Below are 20,525 nucleotides of genomic sequence, written 5' to 3'. Positions count from 1 at the left end.
TCTATATTTATTAAATAATTTATTAAATTTATTAAATAAATATAGAATACAGACCTCGCCCCACTGCTCGCGGGGATAATGGACTAATACGCTTCGCTCTATAGGCAATGTTACTTGTTAGAAAGCCCACTTCATGCATTTTTAGTTTGCCCCATGGAGGGGGAGGGTCGACCAGAAGTAGATGCGATTCTAGAATTAGCATTTCTAAGTGCTATAGTGTGGGAACTATGCTGCTTTGCAGCATAGTTTCCAGTTTAGACAGCTTGTGACGAAACTAAACAATTACCAAAATATCCCCCGGACAATTACTCTTAACCACTTCGCGCGTAAAATTGAGACGGCTAAGAGAAAGCAAGACATATAAAAAGAATTTTGTATAAGAATTCTGGCAAATTCCCGAAGTGTATAATTTTCCCTGAAAAGTTGACTCCCTGGAAACTTCCTTTCTCATGGAACTTTCGTGGAAAAATCCCAGCAGAAGATTCCCCCCCCCCCACCTGAAAATGTATTCACGCATCCAAATAATAAATACTCTGCATAAACGGTGGGGAAATTTTATACCTTAAAGACCTATCCCCTGGGGCTGGGGGGGGGGGGTCATGTTATATCCAAATGCATAATTATTGGGCCTTTCAACTATGATGAACCAAATGGCTATCTTTTGATAGTTTTTGAATATTTTGATCAGACGATTTTGGGAAAAAAGTGGTGGGGAGGTGGCCTAGTTGCCCTCTAATATTTTGGCCTCTTAAAAAGGGCATTAGACCTTTTAATTTTCGTTCGAATTAGCCCTCTTTGGATATTCTAGGACCACCAGGTCGATACGATCACCCCTGGAAAAAAAACAAACAAATAAATACGCATCCGTGATCTTTCTTCTGGCAAAAAATACAAAATTCCGCATTTTTAAAGATAGAACCTTGAAACCTCTTCAGTAGGGTTTTCTGATACGCTGAATCTGATGCTGTGATTTTCATTAAGATTCTATGACTTTTAGAGGGAGTTCCCCCTTTTTTCGAAAATATGGCAAATTTTCTCAGGCTCGTAACTTTTGATGGGTAGGATTAAACTTGATGAAACTTATATATTTAAAATCAGCATAAAAATCCAATTCTTTTGATGAATCTATTCGTATCAAAATTCGTTTTTAGAAGTTACTATTGACCCGGGCCGCTCCTTACTTACAAAACATACGCCTTAAGACAAAGTCCATCAAAATAGTTCATATAAATGGGGATAGGACACTGCTCATTATATTTGGAGAGAACATCGAATGGGATATCGAATGGAATATCTCTTTACCAAGAATTGGGGCTACTGTGAAGGAAACAAGTTAAGAAAACAAGTCTTACTTCATAATATACAAAAACATTGTGGTTAACGAATTTTGAAAGTGACTCCACTATACTTTACCCCCCCCCCCCTAATTTGCAAACATATAGGCCAAATCACATATTTCCCATGTGTTGTTTCTTGTTTCAAACCGTGTACCAGTAAATTGGATCAACGTTGACGAAATAAAGAAACGGAAACAACACATAGTAAGTATAAAATTTGGGCATAGGGAGAAGGGGTTACCATAAAACAGGGGCATATCACCTACTTCCTGTTGCTGAAATTCCTCCTCCCTTTTACCCAACTTCGGCACCCAATCTCTCTACTTTCTGATGTACTTTTGTTCAGTTTGGATCAGGACTCTGTTTGTGACGCTAAAAAGATTGTTTTTTGAAGGTAAAGTAAAAATTTTGTTTTTCACTGGCTGTTTACTTTTCCGAGGAATAATTTGTTAGATCCTGCGGATTATCGGATATCTAATGAATTGATATCTTGGCTTTAAGACTGTGGCTGGTGATTTACGTTCTATTCAATGCTTTTTTAGCTAGCCATTTTTTTAAGAATTATTATACCATGGGGGATCGATGAACCACTTGCCATGGGGAAAATGAACCAGTGGTTGATCTTGCCCCATGACCTACTTAGTGCTTTGATAGGCCTACCTTTTACTTATAGGCCTACCTTTTACTTGTAGGCTTATAAGCTTACCTTTTACTTACTCTTCTTAATTATCTTTTTTTGAGACGATGGAAGAATTTGTTTCATATTTTCAATTCTTGATTCTACGATGAGAAATCCTACAAGGAAAACCACTAAAGGTTTGACTCCTGCAAATGTGATGAAGAAGGCTGTCCTAAAAGTTGTTGAAGGGGCGAAACTATGAGAAACAGCTCGCTCATACGGCATAAGTCATTCTACTCTCTTATGGTAATTTGAGAAGCACAGCAAGGATGAAGACGATTTCTGCCCAGACTATGAAAAACACAGGATACTCACCAGAGAACAAGAAGGCTTGCTCAGCAAGTACCTAGTAACAGCATCCAAGATGCATCAGGGTATGACAAAAGACAAGCAAGGAGGCTAGCTTTTGAGTATGCTTCCTCTATTGTCGCAACAGTGTCCGAAAAATGGAAGGAAAACGAGCTTCCTGGAGTTGACTGACTGGAAGGCTTAAGAAAACGAAACAATGAGATTTCCCTTACAAAGCCTGAGGCTACCAGCCTAGCAAGGGCTGTCAGTTTTAATAAGCAGACTGTGATAGTTTTTCCATAACTTGATATCAGTTTACCCGAAGAACACCTTTGAGCCACACGAAATTCGGAACATGGATGAGACCGGTGTTACAAAAGTTCACGTTCCTCCCAAAGTTTTTGCATGTAAGGGAGCCAAGCAGGTAGGACAGACTACCTCAGTTGAAAGTGGGCCTCTGGCTAAAGTCATTTCTGCAGTCAATGCACTCGGGACTTTCATCCCCCCTATGCTGGTTTTTCTGCGGGTTGAAATCAGGCCAATCAGGCTCACTGGAGCCCCAATTGGGTCTATTGTTGTAGCAAATCCCAATGGCTGGACCTCTTCAGAAATATTCGTTACATTTCTGGCCCACATCAAGAAGTTCTCAGGTTGTAGCAAAGAGAAGAAGATTTTATTAGTTATGGACAACCACGACTCCCATATTTTGCTTTCTTCTCTTCAGTTTGCCAAAGACAATGGCATAGTTTTACTCACTATCCCCCCCCACACAAGCAACAAACTTCAACCATTAGATGTTTCCTTTTATTCATTCAAAGCAGCCTATAACAGGGCCTGCGACTGTTGGATGATAAACAATCATGGAAAAGTAGTTGGCATTTACACCATTGCTCAGATTGTAGGAACTGCTTTCCCAAAAGCATTCCAACGCATAAACATCAAGAGTAGTTTCCAGAAGACGGGGACCGGGTTTTTCAACACGAAAGTGTTCTCCGAAGATTCCATTTTGGCAACCCACTTGACAGACAGAGATGACCCTTTTCTGCTGATCCTGTGCAGGAAGAAGGAATTTCTGAATCCTACGCACAAGATGCTTCAACGTCCTCTGTGAAAAAAGTCCCAGGGAAGGGTTGCAAAAGAGTTGAGTCGATTGTGTTAACTGATACTCTTACCAAAAATCAGCTTATGGCAAACATGATTGAAAGAGAAAAGAAAATGAAAAGGAGCGAAATGAACAAGAAGCAAAAAGCAAATGTGAAAAATCTGGGAAAAGTGAATGCAGGAAGTAAGAAAATGAGCACATGTAATGATCCTGCTGATTGCCCACTTAGAGCTTTAGCAAAAGCACGAACAGTTCTCTCTTACATGTCCAACAGCAGTTCAGAGGAAGGGGATCAACCGGAATATTGTGAAAGCGAAGATAGTCTTACAATGGATGTCGAAGAAGAAGGCATTGGCAGCATGCAAAATGCTGAGATATTTGTGGAAGACTATCTGCTTGTTGCACTTCAGAAAAAGTCACTGTTAAAGAAAAAGTCACTGTTCACTGTCACTGAAAAATTAGAAAAAAGAAGGTATTTTTATCTTACGAAGGAATGATCGGATCTTAATGAAATTTCATATTTATAAGGAACTCATTACTTAGATCTCTTATTTAAATCCTGACCGGATCCATTGTCATTGGGGGGGGGGACTGGGAATCTCTGAAAACGCTTAGAGTGGAGAGATCAGGATGAAAATTGGTAAGAAGAATAAGCAGAAGTCCTAGATACGTGATTGACATACACTTTGTTGCTGAGGTACTGCTCATCGACAGTTTGGACGTTGAAGTGAAGTTTTGGAAGCATTGGGGCAATGAGAAATCTATTCCTACGGATGAGGTGTCATTTGTTATGAAGCCTGACTGGTGCTTCGCCTCCCTAAACCAGTTCCTGTCAGTGGAACACCCCACAAATCATTGAATTTTGCTTTGGTATAAATCTTGCACCATTTTCACTTAAATAAGATGTTTTTTTTGTGTTTTTTACTTTTTATAGCTGATTTTTTGTAAATTTGTACTTTTATATAGCTAAAATCAATCAATAAAAAGAAAAATCATACTGGTTCGTCACGTCCAATGGGGTGGTTCATGGTACCCAGGGGGCGGGGTAGCTTGAACCAAAAAACATAAGTCTCATAAAATCGATGGTGCGGTATTTAGTATTAACCAACGAAACAGGAAAATTTTCTCAGAGGTAACCCGATAAATAAGCTATCTTTTGATGTAAAAAAGTTGCTGAAAGGTCTTTCGGTTTGCCTTAAAAAAAAAAAAATCAAAACTGAAATTCGGTTCAAGGTACCCAACTCTCCTCTATATTTGCACATTAGGGGAAAGCGGTAAACTATATTGGAATCGCTTTCAAAATTCGTTATCCCCGACTTTTCTTCATATTACGTAAGAATTGTTTTCTTAACATATTTTTTTCTTAACAACATTTAGGTCTATTTTTGAACAGAGATTCAGGTGATTGAAGAATAAATTAGTCTTATTTCAGTTTTCTCAAAAGAGAAGCTTATACTTTAGTAATCTCTGAAATAAATGTTGAACCACTTCTCCAATCACATAGTCAAATACATATCGACCCCTTAGGTCTCAAATGGTATCCGCAAAAAATGCAACTGTTAAAATCAGAAATCAGGTGATTTAGTTCTCCAATCTATTCAATTGCTGCTTCGTTTGTTTGAGTAAATGGAAAAAAAAGTTCTTTTATTTCTTAGTTTTTGTCAGTATCCTTCGTTTGCAGTTCACTTTTGTTTGGATTTTATGCAAATCGCGGGTAATGGTGAATAACTTTATTGTTTGTTAGGTAGTTATTTTAATTATTTTTATTTTTTTGTCTTTTATTGAATTTTCTTTAATTTTTTTTGGCGGTTTTATGGCACTTGGTATTAATCAAGTGACATATAGCGATCTTTGGGGGTGTGGGGGAGGGAGGGTGAATTCTGAAAAATTAGAAAAATGAGGTATTTTTAACTTACGAAGGAGTTATCGGATATTAATGAAATTTCATATTTAGAAAGACCTCGAAACTCAGATCTCTTGTTTTTATCCCGACCGGATCCAATGTCATTAGGGGGAGGGGGAACCGAAAATCTTGGAAAACGCTTAAAGCGGAGAGATCAGGATGAAGCTTGGTGGAAAGAATAAGCACAAGTCCAAGATAGGTGACTGACATAACCGGATCGGGTCCGCTCTCTTTGGTGGAGTTTGGGGGGAGGGAGTAATTCGGAAAAATTAGAAAAAAAATGAGGTATTCGTAACTTACGAACGGGTTATCAGATCTTAATGAAATTTGATATCTAGAAGGATCTTGCGCTTTAAAACTCTCATTTGAATCCCGACCAGATCCGGTGACATTGAAGGGAGTTGGAGGGGGAAGCCGGAATTCTTGGAAAACGTGAAATCGTGGTATCTTACAAATGGGTAATCGGATCTCAATGAAACTTAATATATAGAAGAATCTTATGTCTTATATGATCTATTTTCAATTGGAATCGGATCTGGGGACATGAGGGCTGGAGGGGGGAAACAGAAAGCTTGAAAACCGGAAATCTTGGAAAACGCTTAGAGTGGAGACATCGGGATGAAACTTGATGGGAAGAATAAGCACAAGTTATAGATACGAGATTGACATGATTGGTACGGATCCGTTCTCTTTGGGGGAGCTGAGGGTTGTTAATTTGGAAAAGTTAGAAAAATTGTGGTATTTTTAACTTAAGAAAAGGTGACCGGATCCTACTGAAATTTGATATTTAGAAGGAACTCATGTCTCTGAGTTCTGGTTTCAAATCTGGACCAGATCTGTTTACATTGGGGGGAGCTGGAGGGGGAAACCAGAAATCTTGGAAAATGCCTATATATGTCGTAGATGCGTGACTGACGTAACCGGACTGGATCCGCTTCCTTTGGGGGACTTAAATGTTGGGGTTCAGTGCTTTGGCGGATTTGGTGCTTCTTGACGTGCTAGGACGATGAAAATTGGTAGGCGTGTCAGGGAGTTGTACAAATTGACTTAATAAAGTCGTTTTCCCCGATTCGAACATCTGGAGGAAAACAGTCTTCCTTTTCTCCTTCTGTCCTCCTTTTTTTCTTTTTTTTGTTTGTGCTGTTGCATTGGTGATTTCTCTTTTCGTTACACACATATATATATATATATATATATATATATATATATATATATATATATATATATATATATATATATATATATATATATATATATATATATATATATATATATGTAGATAAATACTGTTTTAGCTGATAATTTTGTTTTTATTGCACTTGGTAAATATCAAGTGCCATATAGCGATTGCGAATTTTGTCGGTCTGTCTGTCGGTCCCGGTTTTGCTAGTTTAGGCACTTCCAGATAAGCTAGGACGATGAAATTCGGCAGATGTATCAGGGACCAGACCAGATTAAATTAGAAATAGTTGTTTCCCCGATTTGACCATCAGTGGGGGAGTCGGGGGACGGTTAATTGGGAAAAATTAGAAAAATGAGGTAATTTTAATTTACGAACGAGTGATCGGATCTTAATAAAGTTTTATATTTAGAAAGATATCGGGTTTAAGAGCTCTTATTTTAAATTCTGAGTGGAGGGGAGAACCTAAAATCTTGGAAAACACTTAGAGTGGAGGAATCGGGATGAAACTTGATGAAGAAAATGGACACAAGTCCTAGATACGTAATTGACATAAGCGGAACGGATTCGCTTCCTTAGGGAGAGTTGGGGGGGGGGGTTGATTCTGAAAAATTAGAAAAAAGAAGGTATTTTTATCTTACGAAGGAATGATCGGATCTTAATGAAATTTCATATTTATAAGGAACTCATTACTTAGATCTCTTATTTAAATCCTGACCGGATCCATTGTCATTGGGGGGGGGGGGACTGGGAATCTCTGAAAACGCTTAGAGTGGAGAGATCAGGATGAAAATTGGTAAGAAGAATAAGCAGAAGTCCTAGATACGTGATTGACATAACCGAACTGAATCCACTATTTTTGGTGGAGTTGGAGGGGGTGTTAATTATGAAACATTAGAAAAATGTAATTTTAAATTGAGAATGGGTGACCGTTCGTGAGGTATTTTTAAATTTGATATTTAGAAGGAACTTATGTCTCATAGCTCTTATTTTGAATCCCGACCAAATCCGGTGACATTAGGAGTTTGAGGGGGGAACCTTGAATCTTGGAAAACGCTTAGACTGCAGGGATTGGGATGAAACTTGGTGGGAAAAACAAGCGCAAGTCCTAGATAGGTGATTGACATAACCGGAACGGATTCGATCTCTTTGGGGAGTTGGGGGAGGGTTAATTCTGAAAATTAGAAAAAATGAGATATTTCTAACTTACGAAGGAGTGATCAGATCATAATGAAATTTCATATTTAGAAGGACCTCATAACTAAGATCTCTTATTTTAAATCCAGACCGGATCCAGTGTCATTGCGGAGAGTTTGGGGGAACCGGAAATAATGGAAAACGCCTAGAGTAGAGATATCAGGATGAAACTTGGTGGGAAGAATAAGCACAAGTCTTAGATACGTGATTGACATAACGGGACTGAATCCGCTCTCTTTGGGGTAGTTGGAGGGGATGTTAATTCGGAAAAATTGAAAAAAATGAGGTAATTTGAACTTGAAAACGGGCGACCGTTCGTGAGGTATTTTTAAATTTGATATTTAGAAGGAACTTATGTCTCATAGCTCTTATTTTGAATCCCGACCGAATGCGGTAACATTTGGGGGGGGGGAAGTTGAAGGGGAAACTGGAAAGCATGGAAAACACTTAAAGTGGAGAGATCGGGACGAACTTGGTTGGTAGAATAAGCAAATGTCGTAGATACGTGATTGACGTAACCGGACTGGATCCACTCTCTTTGGGGGAGTTAGGGGGAGTCCTGTGGTTCTGGACGTGCTATGACGATGAAAATTTGTAGGCGTGTCAGGGACCTGTAGAAATTGACTTGACAAAGTCGTTCTCCCCGATTCGACCATCTGGGAGGGGGCTGAAGGGAGAGGAAAAATAAAAAAAAATGAGGTACTTAACTTTCCCGTGGGTGATCGGATCTTAATGAATTTTGATATTTAGAAGGACCTCGTGTCTCAGTGCTCTTATTTTAAATCCCGACCGGCATTAAGCATCTGATTTTAATTTTAAATTGATCTATTGATTTTTAGAATTTTGCTGGAGCTCATGCCATATGAGCTCTTGGCTCCTCCGACCTCGTCACAAGTGCCATATGAACTCTTAACTCTTGTTTATATAGGTTGTTCTCATACGCTAATCTAATTGCTATTTGAAGCCCTATCAATTTATAAGGCCTCTGAGTCCCTTTGGCTCAAACTAGAACGTAACACCCACGTGGGTGCAAGCATTGGCGATAGATTTTTCAGATGACATTTAGAATTTGCGCGGGAAAAGTTGAAAGATTCTTGTGACGAGAGACGCATGATTGATTTTCAAATAACTTGCCTTTGAAGTTGATATTCTCGATAATTTTTACTAGCTCATCGTATACGAGCCAGATTCGCTTGCCTTTAGAAATTCGGAACTGCCACTTATTTTCCGGACACGGTTTATTGCTTCGCCAATAAGCCCTTTAGGTTGAATGAACTATTCATCTACTCAACTACAGGTCGTCATATTTACTTGTTACTTTATTTGCATATATAGGCAATGGATACTATCTTGAGGAGCTGATCCTCCGGGTAACAAAGTACCGTTGGGTATATCACAACCAGTTTTAGTTTGGAAGTTAAAAGTTTTACCAAACTCTTAATGAAACAAAGGTAGTAAAGAAAATAGGGGACAAGTTAATGGACTTTTAATTCCTTCTAGTGCTGATCATTTCTAGTCGATATGGCGAAAGACAAAAAAGTGACGGAGGATGAGAAAATAGTTACTAGTGAAAAGGAATCGACAAGTGAAGATGAAGAAAGTACATTAGAGGATAAGTCAGTGGATAGAAAGGAAAATATTGATGCTTTTCCTGAATTTCGGTAAGGTGTACAATAGCGATTTCCATTACTCGCCGAATAGACCGTCTGGTAAAATTCTAATTAATTGACTTCTTGCTATCTCAGAAAGGTTTTAGGTTAGTAAAAATAAAACTTTCAGGGATGAATCTACAGACTAAAGTATGTCCCGGAAAGGTATTTTGAAGCAACTGTCTCCGCTCTTTCTCCCTCTGTGAACCTTGCAAAATAGATCTTCTGCTTAATTGAAGCACTACAAAATTGTTTTCAGCTTCATAACTTTGCTCAGTTCCATTTTATAAGGTTTTAAAGATATGCAAGTACATTTCCTAAACTTCGGGGCCCTCTAGAGGGAGAAGGAGTGGAGGTGGGTACTTTAAAATACCTTCCCGGGACATACTTTAGCATGTAGACCCATCCCTGAAAGCTTCATTTTCCTAACCTAAACCCTTTCCGAGATAGCAAGAAGTCAATGGACTAGAATTTTATCCAAAATATGATGAAAATATAATATTTTAGTTATAAAATTATGGAAAACACAACAGAGAATTATGGGCAGCATCCTGCCCAGCACGTATTATATTAGTTGCCTAACCTAACCAACTCTACATATTAAATATTTAATTAAAATATACCTGTATTATAGGTTTTCTCGCTGAGACTAAATTAATTATCTCTGAATGCAGACAGAGAAACCGGTTTTCCTTAGATCAAGAACTTGAGTGTGATCGCTATAACACGTAAGTACATAGGTTTGAATTAAATTGAATAATACTAAAATAAATTAATCGTTTTTTATGAACAACAGTCAAGTTATAGAATATCAGGTAGTCTTATATTATTTTTAGATTTCAGACCTAAGCGAAAAATGCTTTTTAAAGATTAACCTAAATGTCGATGGCACTCAAGAATTTGTTGAAAGGTCTATAAAGACAGAAAATGCTTGTATAGTTCTCTGAAGCAGTAATAATTCATCATAGCGCGGAAATCAGCTAGCAAAAAAGGAAAGGTATAAGCCGAGAAAAAATGGGGCTTTTGATAAAAAATATGTTAAGAAAACAATTCTTACATAATCTGAAGTAAAGTCGTGGATAATAAATTTTGAAAGAAATTCCACTATAGTTTACCCCCTCCCCCTAAACTACAAATATATGCACAAATTTTATACCTCTTATGCATTGCTTTTGTTTCTTGATTTCATCAGCGTTGATCCGATTTACTGGTACACGAGTTGAAACAAGAGTGACACATGGGAAATGTGTAATTTGCGCTATAAGTTTGGACATCAGGGGTGGGGGGCAAAGTATAGTAGAATCACTTTCAAAATTTGTTAACCACAATGTTTTTATAGGCCACAATGCCTATATTATGAAGTAAAAGTTGTTTTCTTAACTTGTTTCCTTCACAGTGGCCCCAATCCTTGGTTAAGAGATATTCCATTCGATATCCCATTCAATGTTCTATCCAAATATTATGAGCAGTGTCCTATCCTCGTTTATATGAACTTTTCTGATGGACTGATGTCCTAAGGCGTGATAATGTCTTAAGGATGATTTCTGATGTCTTAAAGTGTATGTTTTGTAAGTAAGGAGCGACCCAGCTCAATAGTAACCAAAACTCTAAAAATGATACAAATAGATACATCAAAAGAATCGGATTTTTATGCTGATTTTAAACATATAAGTTTTATCAAGTTTAATGCTACCCATCACAAGTTACGAGCTTAAGAAAATTCCTCGCATTTTCGAAGAAAGGGGGAAACTCCCCCTAAAAGTCATAGAATCTTAATGAAAACTATCAGATTCAGCGTATCAGAAAACCCTACCGAAGAGGTATCAAGGTCTTTTCTTTCAAAATGTGGACTTTTGTATTTTTTGCCAGTAGAAAGATCACGGATGGGTGTTTATTTTTTTTTTTTTCCCAGGGGTGATCGTATCGACCCAGTGCTCATATAATATCCAAAGAGGCTCGTTCAAATGAAAACTAAAAATCCTAATGCCCTTTTCAAGTGATCAAAATATTAAAGGGTAACTAGGCCACCTTCTCTGACAGTTTTTTCCCAAAATCGTCTGATCAAAATATTGAGATAGCAATTTTGTTCATCATAGTCGAAATGCCCAAGAATAATGCATTTGGGTATAACATGACCCCCCCCCACAGACCAAGGGGAAGGGTTTCTAAGGTATAAAATCTGCCCATTGTTTACGCATAGTATTTGCTATTTGGATGCATGCATACATTTTCGGGTGTGGGGGAAAATTTTCTGCTGGGGTTTTTCACGGAAGAATTTTCCATGGGGAGAGAAGTTTCCAGGGAACTTTTCATAGGAGCTGCAGTTTATGTGGAGTCACGTAAACTGCGGGTAAATGCCAGAATTCTTATACAAAATTCTTTTATATCTTGCTTTTTCTTGTCCGTCTCAATTTTACGCGCGGAGTGGCTAAGAGTAATTGTCCAGGGGATATTTTGGTAATTGTTTAATTTCGTCACAAGCTGTCTAAACTGGAAACTATGCTGTGAAGCACCACTAGTTTCGAAGCAACACTTAGAAATGCTAATTCTAGAAGCGTATCCATTTCTGGTTGACCTTCCCCCTCCTTGGGGCAAACTAAAAATGCGTGAAGTGGGCTTGCTTACAGGTAACATAATAAATATAGAATACAAACCTCGTCCCGCTGCCCGTGGGGCTCATGGACTAATACGCTTCGCTCTATGTAGGTAGTGTTATCTGTAAGCGAAATCGGACGTTGCCATGTCTACCTTTCGTAATATTTAACTAATCGCTCTGATTCGCCAGTTCAAATTTATTCACAGGCCAACGTCACAACAGCTAGCATTGCAATTGTTCAGAAACAATTGACTAATTTAACTCGAAAGTGAAAGTGAACCATCTTGGATATTAGCATTAATGGAAGCGTAAGTCATTTAATTATCTTTCGACTTCCCACTTTACAGAAATTACCAGCGATGACTGGAATTAGTATTTAAAATATAATTTCATTCATATTTTACAACCTCATCTTTTCCCTCGGCTTCAAAACCCTTCCCACTATATATATTTTTAATTATCCCAATGGAGGAGGAGGGTGAACCAGAAATGAATGCGCTTCTAGGATTAGCATTTCAAAGTGCTATAATATGGAAGCTATGCTGCTTCGCAGCATAGTTTCCAGTTTAGACAGCTTGTGACGAAACTAAACAATTACCGAAATTTTTTTACCGGGATTGAATTATCTAGAGGATATTTCCATGGTGAGGGGGTTTCTCCGTGGAAGTGGGGTTAGCTTTGCTGGCATTATTTAAAAAACGATCAGAAACTAAATAAAACAAAATAATTTTCAAATGAAAGTAAGGAGCAACATTAAAACTTAAAACGAACAGAAATTATTACGTATATGAAGGGAGTAAGCCCTTCAACACGTAGCTCTTTTCGCTAAAGCTTGAATTTTGTCCTGTTTCTATAAGAAAGACTCATGAAAGACAAGGTCCGTTTAATTAGAACAATATGACGCTTTTTTAAAAGTGCTTAAAAAACTTTAGCTTAAAGAGCGAGGTGTAGAGGTAGGGCTACCCTCTTCATATATGTATAACTATAACTTGCACCAAAAGGATAGTTTCAGATCTAGTCAATCACCAAACCAGAATTATGTACTTGGACTTTTGCTTTGAGAGTGTCCAAACTTAGTCGATCAATAGGAAAGTCGTCATAAAAACAACAAAAAACAACCAATACTCTACGTATCAATCAGTTCGTCGTAACGAACTGTAAGTAAGGACCGACCCGGCTCAATAGTAACAGGAACTCTAAAAGACGGAATTTTTTATACCAATAGATACATCAAAAGTAATAGAATCTTAATGAAAATCACACCATCAGATTCAGCTTATCAGAGAATCCTACTATAGAAGTTTCAAAGCTTCTATCCTGAAAAATGTGGAATTTTGTATTTTTTGCCAGAAGAAACATCACGAATGCGTGTTTATTTGTGTATTTGGTTTTTTTCTCAGGGGCGATCGTTTCGACTCAGTGGTCCTAGAATGTCGTGAGAGGGCTCATTCGAACGGAAATTAAAAGTTCTAGTGTCTTTTTTAAGTGACCAAAGGCAACTGGAGGGCAACGAGGCCCCCTCACAAGCTCATTTTTTCTTAAAGTCATCGGATTAAAATTTTGAGATAGCCATATTGTTCAAGTGACTTCACTAAAAAAAATCTAGTGACTATTTCTTTGAGGACGACCTAATCCTTCACAGTCCCCGGGGGAAGGGCTGCAAATTCTGAACTTTGCCCATTGTTTACATGTAGTATTGGTTATTGGGAAGTATGAATCAAAGAGAAATTATTACGTATATGAGGGATTCTGCCCCCTCTTCTATACCTCGCTCTTAATACTAAAGTATTTGAAGTAATTTCAAAAGAGCTATTTGTTCTTATTAAACGGCCTTTGTGATTCAAGGGTCATTCTTAAAGAATTGGAACGAAATTCTAACTTTAGCGTAAAGATCAAGGTATTGACGTGGGGGCGAAACCGCTCATGTACGTAATAATTTCTGTTCGTTTTAAGTTTTAATCTAGCTTTTTACTTTCAGTTGAAAAAACTTGGTTGTTTATATTGAATTTTCCATTTAAAAAACTAGTGTTCATTTCAAAAATATGACTCAGTATACAGAGACGTTGCGTGGCATTCGACTCCACAAAATATATGCTAGCTCTTTATTTTCTTTTCAAGGTATGTAGAGTTCTGACTACCTGATATTGTGTATGTCCTGACGGTATAAATTGATAGGCCCTATTCCTCCCTCTTGGAGTAGATAAATAACTTTTGGGTAATTAAAAGCCCCAATATTTCGTAATTCTCAGAAAGTTTGGTCGAGGTCTGGCCAAAATCAGACAACTTCTTCTGTTTTACGTACAAATGACAAAATTCCAAAAACGTCCCCTCCCTCCTTAATGCATCTGAAAAGTAGTTTATTTAGCAGCAGAATCCATAGATTCATAGCAATTTAATTGATAACATGCTAATAAAAACTGGACTAGGAGTAAAAGTCAGCAAATTATAAGTTTTGCAGAGTCCTGACTTGTTTTCAAATCTTTTTCATTGTGGCCATGCTCAGGGTGTAATTGATGACTTGCGCAGCAGCTAGGTAAAATAGACTATAGGGACTTTTTTTTTTTTTTTTTTTTTTGTTCAACTTCAACTTTGGTAACATATTGTTTTGGAGATCATAAGACAATATACAATTTTACGGACTCGTCGTAAAATAGACTATAGGGACGTCTTTTTTTATTTTTTTTATTTTTTTTTTCAACTTCAACTTTGGTAACATATTGTTTTGGAGATCATAAGACAATATACAATTTTACGGACTCGTCGTAAAATAGACTATAGGGACGTCTTTTTTTTATTTATTTATTTATTTTTTTGTTCAACTTCAACTTTGGTAACATATTGTTTTGGAGATCATAAGACAATATACAATTTTACGGACTCGTCGTAAAATAGACTATAGGGACGTCTTTTTTTATTTTTTTTTTATTTGTTTATTTTTTTTTTTGTTCAACTTCAACTTTGGTAACATATTGTTTTGAAGATCATAAGACAATATACAATTTTACGGACTCGTAAAATAGACTATAGGGACGTCTTTTTTTTTTATTTTATTTTTTTTTTTTGTTCAACTTCAACTTTGGTAACATATTGTTTTGGGGATCATAAAACAATATACAATTTTACGGACTCGTCGTAAAATAGACTATAGGGACGTCTTTTTTTTATTTTTTATTTTTTTTTTTTTTGTTCAACTTCAACTTTGGTAACATATTGTTTTGGAGATCATAAGACAATATACAATTTTACGGACTCGTCGTAAAGTAGACTATAGGGACGTCTTTTTTTCATTTTTTTTTTATTTTATTTTATTTATTTTTTTTTTTATTCAACTTCAACTTTGGTAACATATTGTTTTGGAGATCATAAGACAATATACAATTTTACGGACTCGTCGTAAAATAGACTATTGGGACGTCTTTTTTTTTTATTTATTTATTTTTTTTTTCAACTTCAACTTTGGTAACATATTGTTTTGGATATCATAAGACAATATACAATTTTACGGACTCGTCGTAAAATAGACTATAGGGACGTCTTTTTTTTTATTTATTTATTTTTTTATTTTTTATTTGTTCAACTTCAACTTTGGTAACATATTGTTTTGGAGATCATAAGACAATATACAATTTTACGGACTCGTCGTAAAATAGACTATAGGGACGTTTTTTTTTTTTTTTTTTTTTTTTTTTTTTTTTTTTTTTTTTTTTTTTTTTTTTTTTTTTTTTTTTTTTTTTTTTGTTCAACTTCAACTTTGGTGACATATTGTTTTGGATATCATAAGACAATATACAATTTTACGGACTCGTCGTAAAATAGACTATAGGGACGTCTTTTTTTATTTTGTATTTTATTTTATTTATTTATTTATTTTTTTTGTTCAACTTCAACTTTGGTAACATACTGTTTTGGAGATCATAAGACAATATACAATTTTACGGACTCGTTGTAAAATAGACTATAGGGCCGTCTTTATTTTGTTCAACTTCAACTGTGGTAATATACTATTTTATAGATAATAAGAGAATACCCAATTTTACGGGCTTGTCGTAAATCTCAATAAATGTTGAATTATTGACGAAAAATAAACTCCTAGTGATTAATGTCAAAAAAATTCCAGCTATTGGCAGTTAACTTCAATTATTTGAACTTTTTTCTCTTTTTTTTTTAGCGGAAATGATTTGCGTTTGTGGTGGTATATATTTGGAATCTTAGTCTCATTAGCAATTGCAACGAGGTTTTATCAACTCAGTCAGCCTGATCACGTTTGGTGAGACATTTTTAACCCTTTACCTTACCCTTAGCTGTAGATTGTTCTAAATGTTATTTTTGTCACAATTAGATTCCTTTTAATTATTTAGAAAGGCACTGTTTCTGAGAATATAATTTTTTATTGAATGAAAGAGAAAACAAAATTATTTCTTTCTATAATATATTAGAAAGTCCAAAAGAACTTCATGAATGAACCTAAACTTGAAAAATTAAAACAGAAATCCCGATATAATCCAGTCAACAAGACATCATTGAAGGAAGAAAAGCCTATGGCTGTTATAAGATCATTTTGAATTCGTTTTTTTATTGTAGAATGAGTTTCATTATGAACTTGTTTGTATCTTTTGTCGAATGTCGTACACTCAAGATTTCAGCTGTTCTGGTTTGCTTTCTTCTTGATGAAAATTTCACTATATTTTTGTCCTCCGATATTATTGGATGGGCCGTATCCTGTATTTGATTGAGAGAAAGGGTTCAACCATGAATACGTCCCTTAAACCATTACATAATCGAAAAGTATGTTTTAATGTAATTATCAGCTTTTTGGGAGGGATTAAGTATGGTGCAGCCTTGCTGAAAGATTCTTTTAAATATTGTTTTATGCCGTTATTATGTATATGTATATATATTAATGCATGTAGTGTCCCATCAACTGTCTAAAAATCGTTGCCTCTTAAATATCCTTTTTCTAAATACCGTTTTTTCCAAAAACCTAAGGCTTTACGTTATAGTATAGAACATTAGGGAGTAGATTTTGTGTGTGACGTTCGAAGTTGAGTCGAGCTTTGCATAAAAATGTTATATTAGAAAAGTTTATGTTATGTTAAGTAAAGGTCAACATGGTTGCAATGATAATCATTGGGAAAATAAATTGAAAGAAATTGAATAAAAGAAATTGAGTGAAAGAAATTGAAGAAAAAGAAATAATAAATTGAAAGAAAATAAATTGAAAGAAAAATAGAATAAATTGAAAGAAAATTAAAAAGAGGTTGCAAGAAAGTTGAAGATTTGGAAGATCAGCGTTAGATGAAGAATTTCTGGATAGTATTTCAGAAATTTTGAAAATAAATACTTAAGTATTTGTTTTATGATGACTGTAATGATTCCAGATGATGATTATAATGGTGATGTGGATTTTTACGTTAGCCTAATATAACAGGACTTGGTTAAGTTTTGAAAGTTGTGCTTGATGTAACGTAACTTAATCACTTAGCATAGAAAATTACATTTGCAGTATGAAAACTACTGAAAAGGATTGGATACCCTAAAAATCATTTTGTGAACCTCAACATCGGCGGACCGTCTTAATGACATAGAGTCCATTAAAGAATTCTGTCAGGGGACTAGCTGTCACTAATAGGTATTGAAGGGTTGAAACGAACTTGTGGTTCGAAAATAAAATTTAACTGGAAAGACAGAAAAATTGTGTTCGTAAGGTTGTCAATCAAAGCGGAAAGGAACTCCCAAAGTGGCAAAACTCACCAAATGGCATTTCTCTTGAACTAATTGTTGGCGTTTTCCTCCTAAGTAGCCTGTGCTAGAACACTGATCGGACTGTTCGGGATTGCCCTTTCCTGAACTTTAAAAAGAAAACTCATGCTCCCTCTAAACGAAAAAGCAAAATTCTGACTTTCTAATGATATAAGTCTCATCAAAGCCAAATTTTTCCTCTCCGGCACAAAACGAGAGAGGCTCAATGATTTTTCTGAGATTTCTAGGAAACTAGATATCTAGTTTTAGTTTTCTGTCGTTCATTTGGATCTCTTATCCAAGCTCTACAAGTTATGGTAAAACCCAATCAATTCTAAGTAGTTTGGCCGCAAAGACTGTAAACAAAAACATTTTGTGATTGGGTGATTCTCTAAGGGTCGAGTCCCTTAAGGACGTTCGTGTCACATCTTCCTAGAAATTGTTCTTTCACTAAGTGGCAGGACTCTTTTCATGCTACATTTTTTTAAAATCCTGCTTACACTTATTAGTATTATTTCTCTGTCTCAACGCTAATATTAGGAATTTAATAACCTGTTGTGAAGGAATATGTTTTCACATAATATACGTTTATGTGAGAATTCCCTTTTTTGCCGTAGAATATCTCTGCTGTTGTATTCTCCCGTTTAACGAAAAGGGTGCAGTTTGGGATCCCTGAATCACTTATCTAGGCTTCGATGTCAAATTTTTGTTTACCATATTATGTTGTCACCGTCTAGGCTGTTTTACAAATATGCAATGTGACAGCTGATTCGACTAAAACTGTAGCTACGCTACTGGCAGACTCATGTCTGAACAAACTGTCAGCAAAAACTGCGTCCTAATTAATGGTTCGATTAAGTGTGCTTGCCTTTAGAAAGGAAGGAAACAAATTTACATTGATCTATATCATTTTTTGTAGGTTGATTGCAATTAAGATAAATTTCTAAACCTAAATTTTATCCAACCTGATTGAATATCCTGTTAACCCCAATGTCAAAACTGAAGGATTTGATACTAAAATGAAAACACCGTTAAAAAAGTAACTTTTGGGCTAACATGCACTCAGGGGGACAGGGGAGCATTCTGGCCCGAGTCCCCTCCCCAATTAGACAATTTCCTGTACTTTAAATTTTTGTGTTATGTAGTTCACCAATTTTTTTGGATTTTTTGGAACCTCTGATCCCAGCCTCTGAAACGAAATATTGTTGCGGGGAAAAATATAGGTGTGTCAATACTTAACCCTTCAAGTACTTCTGTAACTTGAATAACTCTTCGTCTCAAAGTACTTGTGCAATTGCGAGATTTCACAAAAAGAACGCAAATGAAATTTTTAGCATTTCTAAACAAACAAACAGTCCATAAGTCTCTAAATTGAACCTGATAAGTTGAATTTATTACGAATAAGAAAAAATCCAATGAAAAACTTACAATTAAAGGAAAGCGTAACGGAATAAACCCAATAGCGAAAAAGGGTTGCAAAATGTTTTATTCCAAAGTCGAAAAAAATATTTATTCCAAAATCTTTGATTTTTTTTAGATTATTGTATTCATCATGACTGTTCTATTTCGTCTTGAAAGACATTTCACATTTATACCTACTACTTCAGCTTTTTTATGTAAGCAATACTTTAGCTTTTTTAGGTAAAGTATTTTTTCTACGATCTTAATTTTTTTTTTAAATCAATTGAAGTTTGATTTGTATTGTTAAATATAGGTTGTGTGTGTTTGTGAGGGAAATTTGCTTTTAGTTTAACCTTAAGGGCTTTGATGCTTCAAAGTTTATCTGAGCAACTCAAACCTTGGCAAGTTGAATTACTTGATTAGTGTGCTCGGGTTATCGTACTTAACCCCAAGGTTTGATTTCTAGGCTCTATTATATTAAAAAAGAAGCACTCAGAATAAAATAAAATAAAGTGCATTGTAAAAAAAGCCCTACGTTAGTTCCATAGAATATATGAGAAAATCGTACAAATGTCGGTTTTTCATTTGGTAGTAAGGGGGGGGGGGGTACATAACTAAAGACCTTTCCTTCTCTGAGTACATGCCTACCTGATGTATTTTTGTTCCTACGAATTAATTTCTGGTTAGAGAGGTGGGTTAATTCAGCAGACTAATGGAGATGAAATTTTGTAGTATCTCTTGTAAATACAGGAAACATTCGGGTATTATACGAACTGGACTTTGAGGCTCCTTTTAAGTATGTGCCTGGATTTTGGCCATCATATTATATATCCTATCTACTTTCAGTTGGGATGAGACTCATTTTGGAAAATTTGCTGGGTATTATATCAATCGAACATTTTTCTTCGATGTACACCCACCACTTGGAAAGGTAAATTCTTGTTTATTTTTATATTTATACTTTTTAAATTTATCCTATCTTTATCTCTTTTCTATTCTTGCGGTTTCATGTAGTGTATTTTTTTCCCTTTTTCTTAGTGAATTCAGTCAATTTTCTAAATATTTTAAAATAAAAATTTTAAGGAAACAAAATTTTTTCTTAAATATATAAAAAAGGAAAAGGCACTTCGAGCTATTAGTATTTCTATATATGTAAAAACGCTTTTTAGTCTAAGGCTGTTGCTAAAAGCTCAATCAAAATATCTTACACGAAAAGAAAATCTTTTAATGCAAGACCCTTGAGCTCTAGGGTTCTAGGATCTAGGCTTCTAGGGTCCCTTGAAATAGCTTTCTATGTTTAAACAATGTATCAGTGGCAGATCCAGGAGGGGAGCCCCCCCCCCCCCTTTACGTAGTGATGGATTTGGGGTTGGAACTGCTTCCAAGGGCTCTCCACTGCTGCTGCGTTCCAACCCCAAATCCATCACTACGTTAAGGAGGGGGGAGGTCCCCAC

At 35.9% G+C, this 20,525-nt stretch overlaps 1 protein-coding gene across 2 annotated transcripts in view; it reads left to right on the top strand.

Annotated features, from left to right (window-relative positions):
* LOC136029537 (protein O-mannosyl-transferase 2-like) overlaps nucleotides 1-20,525 on the top strand; it is a 76,974-nt gene that overhangs the window by 5,016 nt on the left and 51,433 nt on the right. The window contains exons 2-4 of one of the 2 annotated variants that reach the window (XM_065708007.1): nucleotides 9,187-9,347; nucleotides 16,100-16,198; nucleotides 19,918-20,002. In XM_065708007.1, coding sequence (XP_065564079.1) covers nucleotides 9,208-9,347; nucleotides 16,100-16,198; nucleotides 19,918-20,002 — 324 coding nt within the window. In that variant the 5' untranslated portion in view covers nucleotides 9,187-9,207. The remainder of the gene's footprint in view (nucleotides 1-9,186; nucleotides 9,348-16,099; nucleotides 16,199-19,917; nucleotides 20,003-20,525) is intronic. The other variant, XM_065708009.1, reaches the window with a different exon arrangement.

The sequence above is a fragment of the Artemia franciscana genome, chromosome 7, assembly GCF_032884065.1.
Source record: "Artemia franciscana chromosome 7, ASM3288406v1, whole genome shotgun sequence".
Classification (NCBI taxonomy): Eukaryota; Metazoa; Arthropoda; class Branchiopoda; order Anostraca; family Artemiidae; genus Artemia; species Artemia franciscana.
Note: the sequence above shows the minus strand (reverse complement) of the source record. Positions and strands in the feature narration are given on the sequence as shown.